Source organism: Pollicipes pollicipes, unplaced genomic scaffold, assembly GCF_011947565.3.
Source record: "Pollicipes pollicipes isolate AB1234 unplaced genomic scaffold, Ppol_2.1 Scaffold_7231;HRSCAF=8579_pilon_pilon_pilon, whole genome shotgun sequence".
NCBI classification, from domain to species: Eukaryota; Metazoa; Arthropoda; class Thecostraca; order Pollicipedomorpha; family Pollicipedidae; genus Pollicipes; species Pollicipes pollicipes.
The window spans coordinates 4028762-4036495 of NW_023597034.1; the positions used below are offsets into that span (position 1 = coordinate 4028762).

The following is a 7734-nucleotide window of genomic DNA, read 5'->3' on the forward strand; positions in this document are numbered from 1 at the left end:
TGACCCAGAACAGAACCAGAACAGAAACAGAAACCAGAAGCTACCGCGATATCTATTCCGTTTGTATTTTGAAGTAAATAAACTGCACATATCAGGCGTTGAACGACTGCATGGAAGAAACCACTGGGGCTGTTCAGTTTAGAACGGTTCAGTGGACTCTTTTTAAACCGAAAGAACTCAGAAAATTGAGTCAAACAACAGTCTGAAGGAGGCGGGGCTCGCCATTTTCAGGATTTCATGCGAAACGTCTGACAGAATGGACAGAACTGACAAAAATGTCCTGTAAAGGGCGCATAAAAATACTTGCTTTAATGGCTATCCTGCCTTTTTGACTCAATGGCCATGAGTATTTTTTACCCAACACAAAAATGGCGGATCTCTTTTTGGGATTACCATAGCCCCAGTCATGTCAAGAATCCATCGTCCACCCAACAATACTTTGTCACGAGTGGCCTCTTGCGACTTAGAGATATGTTGCTGACGTCACTAGTGACCCAGCAATGACACACCAAGATGCCTAGGAAACCGAGCTTCATCAAGCGGCCATCAAAATAGTCTCCTGCTGTGGTAAATACAGCTGACGACAATCCAAGTTTCGTTTATTTCGTAGCCTTCTTTGGTTATCGCGAAGATAGATAGTTAGATAAACGGCAGATTAATATTCTATAGGAACTGAGCACATTGTAGCTGCAGACCAGGGGGACGTGAAAGGGAAATAACGCATGTCCTTGAGGACTACAACAGGTACTTAAGATTTTCCGACCTCAGGACAACTATGACATTTGCGAAAAGCTGCGCAGACTATGTGGAGATGCATATCCACGCATATGCAAGCTAAAGCTGACGCTTAATTCATGCGCAGAGCCCAGTTTTCCTGCACAAACATCGTGTGAAGGAAAGGGCCGGGAAAGGTTTTTTTGCAGAAACGCGCAAATGACGATCTTACAACAGCTCACACTTTCAACACGTATCTCCCGCTCAGGTGCAACCAGCGTGCTCCACGCCGCCACCCAGGCCCGGGAGCTCCTCGTGCATGCGGCTCAGCGGCGGCCAGCACACCATGCCGACGATGATCAGTTTCTCGGTTACGACAGTGCCGATCATGACTGGGGCCTTCCCTCCGCGCTGACAGGGGCCTCTACTTCTGTCCTGACAGGGTTCTGGCAGTGACCTCTCTTCTGTCTTGGTAGGTAGAGTCTCTCCCCTATCCTGGCAGGGGCCTCTCCCCTGTGCTGACAAGGACCTCCCCTCTGTTCTGATAGGGGCCTCTCCCCTAGCCTGAAAGGAGCCTCTCCCCTGTCCTGGACAGGAGCCTCTCCTCTGCACTGAGTGGCCTTTCCTTTGTCCCTGACCGCGGCCTCTCCTCTGTACTGACAGAGACATCTCCCCTGTCCTGGCAGGGATGTCCTCAATCATAGAAGACACAATGAGCCTGACATCTCCAGAGCACCCGGACATATTATGGTGCCGCCTCGTGAGCTGCGCATGCGAAGTAGTGCGACACGAATATTTGCTTGTACAAAGAGAGGCGATGTTACAAACCGCGCTGTAAAGAAACACAATGTAGCGTTGCGTCTACGGCTAAATACGATGGTAAGAATTAAGTCTACGAAGCAATGGAGCATAGGCGTGCGTGCGGACAAATTAAATAAAGAATTGCGTGTGCGAAGAAATAAAATAAAGAATGATGTGGGAGAGACAATGCGACACAGGGTATTCACGGGGCCCGTATTCACAGAGCTTGTACAAGTTCTGTGAATACGAACATCACACGTGCAAAGCTTTGCATACAGCAATCTGACCGCTCTCAGTTCTGCGATTGCGAATTTCCGTGATGCGAAGGTGTGCGTATATCCTCCAAGACGTGTGGCACAACGTTCTAAGTGGACAACGATTGCCTGCCAGAGGAAGTGCGACACAAACCCTGCCCTACGCCCTAGCTGCCCGCTCCATGTTTGGTTTTCTGTTGGGTATGGCCGACAGACTTTAGCCAGAGCAGCTTTCCGGCCGGCGCTCCCAAGCTGGACGAAATCCAATCAGTATGCTCAGCCCTTTTAAAATGCTGACGAGAATCGAAGCCCAAAAGGATTCGCGACGATCACACCTTTGATATCAATCCCCCATCTGCATGCATTGCCTGCTCGCAAGGCTTTAGTCGTCTGACTGTTTGGGACCGGGGTTCCCGCCGGCCTCCTTTTGTTGTTTCCTTCAGCGCAGGAGTCAAGCGGGCGGAATAAGAATGCGGCCCTCCAGGGCCATTTTTCAGGTCCGATGAAACAAGTTCTCCGGGATCGCAGAACCTAAATCAGCCTCGGCGGCGCGTGCCGGTTGACGGACGGTCCCGCTGTACCCGACATCTGCCGCTGGGACGCACCTGAGGCGGCTCAAGTCGCAACGGATGCCGTGCGACCGGCGCGGAACTGACCACTGGCCACTGACCACTGACCACCGACCCCTGACTGATCACTGACCCAGCCCCAGCAGGGGAGGACGGGGGAGGGGCGAGGCATCCGCTGCAGGCTCGGGAGGCGCTGTTCAGACGGGGGGCGACACTGACCGACGCTCGGCACGAGCACGTATATTCAACACTCGGCCACAGCGTTCGGCTCTCATCAGTGCGCTCCGTAACAACACGCGACGACCGGCGAGGTCGGGGCACGGCCGGCCGGTCGCGGGCGACGTATCGTCAGACAATAAATAGCAGTACAACTCCCTCAAATTGGGGCGGAACGATTTCAATACTGAGATGAGAATCTGGGTATGTCTTTGCCGCTCGCTGCGTGCTGGGTGATCGACCACACACGAGTGTGACATTAAAATAAAACAACAATGGAAACGAGATACGCATTGGACAAGTCATCAGTCAGCGACCACTTAACATCAAGTGAGCTCTGGTAGAATATAAGGTGGCATTTAAGACTATCCCTAGCTCGCTTTGACGGATTACAAAGTAGTAGGGGCTGATGGCATGACATTTACCAAGATAAAACAACTGAGGTAGGTGAAATCGGAGTCGGCGTGGGAGCGGACAGCGATTCACCAAGCGTGAAACTGTTGTAGCAATCGTCGTTGCATATTGTCAGAAGAGCACCACTAACCTTCCTAAGCCTGAAGCCAGAGAAAACTAAGCCTTCCTGAAGCGTCCTGCAGAGAATCACACGACCCGTTCGGACTATTGCACGTGAAAACGGCGCAGCTCAGAATGGCCAACAACGACGCAATCCGCACGGTCGCGGCCGGCGAGAAACGCGCTCCACAACCTTATCACTCCGGTCCAGACGCCCTGATTTCTCCTCGCAGCCAGAACGACACCGTGGTAACGCAGCAATCGGCAGCCACCGCGCTGGCACACACATCGGGGCCTACATCTACCGACGTGGCGGTCACAGCGCCCCATCCACGTCTGCTAGGCGATCTACACGCGGCGCGGAGAGAGTCAGACGGCGAGGCAGGACGGCCGCTGCCGCCGCCGCTACGGCAGATCCATGTTGTCGATGACGGCCCGCTGGAACTCGATCGTCGTGGACTGGCCCCGCACGTCCTTCGTCCTCACCTGCCGGCGGCGGGGCGAGCGTCACGGTTGCGGCCCGGGCCGGCGGGGCACTGCATCCTCTGGGGCCTAGGTCCGGATCGAGGCGGGGCGCACATAATCGGATCGCAGGCCCCTGGGGACGCTCGCTACGCGGCGCACTGCAGTTGGCACGCCCTCGAGCTCAGGGACAGCACGCGCGGGTGGGGTGGCACGAGAGATCGTGCCCCTGAGCTCACGGAAAGCAAGTGCGGGTGGCGTGGCACGCGGGGGAAGAGGATTGTGTCCTTGAGCTCACGGACAGCACGTGCATGGTGGAGTGGCACGGGGAGGACGAGGGTCATGTCTTCGAGCTCGCAGACAGCACGTGCGGGTAGAGTGGCACGGGGAGGGCGAGGATCATGTCTTCGAGCTCGCAGACAGCACGTGCCGGGGAGGACGGGAATCACGCGTGACCGGATCACGGCACACTTTGTTAGTCCTGACCGCCTGCGGGACGGCTTTAATCGGCTAGCGCGTAAGTTCCTGACCGCCTGCGGGACGGCTATGATCGGCTACCGCGTTTGCTTCTGGTTGGCTACGGGACGGCTGTGATCGGCTAGCGCGTCAGTTCCTGACCGCCTGCGGGACGGCTATGATCGGCTATCGCGTTTGCTTCTGGCTGGCTACGAGACGGCTGTGATCGGCTAGCGCGTCAGTTCCTGACCGCCTGCGGGACGGCCATGATCGGCTGCCGCGTTAGCCTCTGGCTGGCTGCGGGACGGCTTTGATCGGCTACCGCGTTAGTTCATGACCGCCTGCGGAACGGCTATGATCGGCTACCGCGTTAGCTTCTGGTTGGCTGCGGGACGGCTATGATTGGCTACCGCATTAGCTTCTGGCTGACTGCGGGACGGCTATGATTGGCTACCGCGTTAGCTCCTGGCTGACTGCGGGACGATCATGTATACAGCACGGCAGCGTGCAAAGCCACAACATTCGTGGGACCCTGGCTGACTGCGTAGTGATCCTGACCAGCACAGTCAAACTCTTGCAGCATGTTCTCACAGACGCTGCCCCCTCCCCCCTCGAACTGTATCGCTGCAGCACAATGGGAAGCGCGGGTCGATACGTTTGCGTGAAGCAGTCCCCTAACTTTCCCCGAACTGCTTTCGTAATAATGCTCAGCTTTAATACAGAGCTTCATCCTGAGCTACCAAAAAATGACGGAAACGACAAAACGTTCGTCTCTATTTGCGAGCTCATCAAGGAGATAGCATGGCCTAAGTGTGTCTGCTTTGCGCGGCAAAGCCCCCGACCGAGCGTAGATGAAGACAAAAGGCACGTTTCCAAGATGCAGGCAGCAGAAGGAGCTATGTGGGAACGGTCCGCATGAAAATGTGAGGACAACAGCGAGCTCGCATGCGGTTATTCTCGTCGAGGACAATCGATTAAGCTGTCCATTGTCCTTTGTGGGATGCATACATTAATTGGTGCCGGCTAAAACTGTCGCCGCCGTTAGCATCCAGCGGAAATTAAATGGGCCGTTTTCACCACAAGCATACATTACCCAGTTCTAAAGCCCTCAACGTGATGGCTCGCCTTCAAGAACCGAAATGGAACGTTCATCATCGACTGCGCTTGACAGGTTAGGTGGTTCAATCAACTCAAACCATAAGTGATCGCCACTAGCTTGCAACTGCGATACAAATTTAGTAAGTTTCCTTGCTGATTCTGAACGTTGGTTACTACGTTACGAAAGTTTCTATCGATAGCATTTAGTAATTTGTCTATTCGCTTATACATAAAACTGTCCCAGAACTGTTGACGCACTCAGCCCTTGAAGCTTACACGACGCCGCCCGCCTATCCCTCGGCAGGGGGACCGGGCACGAAGAATCAAGTCTCACTGCTCTGGTTTCCCACACACGCATCTTACAGGGAGTGTTCGACATTTATATGGGGTTTTGGACCGAAACAGCCACCTTGAAGACCTTTTGATGCTGTTCGCAACCCTGCCCTTGTGAAGACCTAAGCCCTTCTCGTTTCCGAGCCACATGCCCACGAAAATGGGAAGGGTATTTCTGGGGGAGAATTTGAGAGTCAACTTGGCATTCATGACGCCATAACAATGTCATTCAAATCCTGCCATTGCATAAGCCATGCGGCGATGAAGGCTAAGAAAAATCAGAGTTGTCGAGGCGTTTATATCTGGCGTTCGGGAGCACGATTTCCAGATATAACGGCCGTCAATTGGCTCTTAATGAATGTTGCGCGAGGTACGATGATACAATCAGACCATAACCCATTGAGGAGCATATTTACTAAACAGAGAATTGTGCTGTCTAAACCAGTTTTTCCACTTAACAAGTATACCAATAGTTATGCCAGCTCTTTCCATCATATCTGATGTATGATATATGATGTATATGATATATATATATATATATATATATATATATATGTGTGTATGTGTGTATGTGTGTATGTGTGTATGTGTGTGTGTGTGTATGTGTGTGTGTGTGTGTGGTGCGTGTGCGTGTGCGTGTGCGTGTGCGTGTGCGTGTGCGTGTGCGTGTGCGTGTGCGTGCGCGTGCGCGTGCGCGTGCGCGTGCGCGTGCGCGTGCGCGTGCGCGTGCGCGTGCGCGTGCGCGTGCGCGTGCGCGTGCGCGTGCGCGTGCGCGTGCGCGTGCGCGTGTGCGTGTGCGTGTGCGTGTGCGTGTGCGTGTGCGTGTGCGTGTGCGTTGTGCGTGTGCGTGTGCGTGTGCGTGTGCGTGTGCGTGTGCGTGTGTGTGTGTGTGTGTGTGTGTGTGTGTGTGTGTGTGTGTGTGTGTGTGTGTGTGTGTGTGATATATATGATAATCATCATTGTGATAATTTCGTCACATCTTCAACATCTTAGCCTCTTCGCCACCGCACCATCGACACTGCCATCACCAGCCTGACGCGGCCAGCGGCCAGACGCGGTGATGGTGCGTGCGGCAGCCGCCACCGGGAACAGTCCCAGACACGGACACTCAGCGGCCGCCGCCGGGGAAGTGACCCTCCAAGAGTTGCCTCCCCGTGCAGAACGGTGCGCAGCGGGTCATCTTCCCGCGAAACACATGCAGCCGGACTTGTCTGTGAGGTCCCCAGCCACCGAGAGCGCGGGGCCCGGAGGCGACGGCGCTGGGTCCTCAGGGCCGTCACCGCGTGCTTCGCTACAGCTACACACACGAACACACACACACAGACCGCAGCGCGACACGGCACAAGCGCCTGGACACACACCACGCACAGCACCCACGCGGTCCACTCACAGGGCCGGTCCGGCCGACCAAGACACGCCTCTAGCTACGGCTAGCGCTAGATCAAAACGCGCGTCGGTGGCGGTGCGGTTAGTCGGGCGAGCAGACGGCAGACACCGTGACCCCGTGACCTCGACGGGGCCCGCTCACTTGAAGTCCAGCGAGTGAATGACGGAGTTCATGAAATCGGACGTGGTGTGTTGGCCGCCGATGTCCTTGGTCTTGGCCTGAGCGGGCACGCGGCCGTCAGCGGGCACCAGCCGCGGCCCGGCGGCTCCCAGCACGTCACAACCCACACAGAGCGGCGCGTCCGGCCACCGCCGGCGGCAGCACAGACACGTCAGCAGCGGTACAAGGCTGGCCAGGAGACAGACCCCCGCCCCCATACACACACCCAGCCGGCACACGGCCCACCCAGATCCTGTGCGACACCGACGCACATGCCACACGCCATACAGCGCGCCACGAGCCGCCGGAGGTGCCCTCTGAGGGGGCTCCGGCTGCGCCCGGTCCGGCGGTTCCCCGGGTCTCGGTCGGGGCCGGGCGAGGCTTGCCGGTCGGGGAGTGGTGACCGGCGCCGTCCCCTGTACGAGCGGCGTCGCGCGCCGCCCCGCCGTCGGCCGCGCGGACGGCGCCGACCTCCAGGCGTCGCCGCTCGCCTGCTGCATCAGGCGACGGTGCTGGATCGCAGACGGCGCGGGGACCGGAGTCAACAGCTCGGCGCTGGCCGCCGGTCGGCGCCGAGGCCATAGGAGCCGCGCTTGGAGGAAGGCTCGAAATTGAGCGAGTCGCTGCGTCGCGGAGAGGACCTCCAGCGGAGGCCCCTGGGCAGGTCCACGTAGCCGCGCACCATAAACCGACCCCGCCAGGGCGGATATTGAGTTTGCCAGGTGGCGACGGCAGCACCGCCTGTGGTGGTCCCATGCCGTGCACCTACGGC

At 56.7% G+C, this 7734-nt stretch overlaps 2 protein-coding genes across 2 annotated transcripts in view; both read right to left on the reverse strand.

Moving 5' to 3' along the window:
- Positions 1–2562: 2562 nt before the first annotated feature.
- Positions 2563–3555, reverse strand: LOC119110576 (isocitrate dehydrogenase [NAD] subunit beta, mitochondrial; the record flags this gene model as incomplete). The annotated part of the gene is given in 1 exon segment (XM_037234451.1): positions 2563–3555. A coding segment is annotated over 1 exon segment (83 nt), but the record flags the coding sequence as incomplete, so codon positions are not given.
- A 3385-nt stretch (positions 3556–6940) lies between these two features.
- Positions 6941–7734, reverse strand: part of LOC119109264 (extensin-2) — a 5067-nt gene continuing 4273 nt past the window's right edge. The window contains exons 4-5 of the mRNA XM_037232859.1: positions 7209–7215; positions 6941–7021 (exon numbers count right to left, since the gene is read on the reverse strand). Of these exons, the coding sequence (XP_037088754.1) occupies positions 6941–7021; positions 7209–7215 (88 nt within the window). The remainder of the gene's footprint in view (positions 7022–7208; positions 7216–7734) is intronic.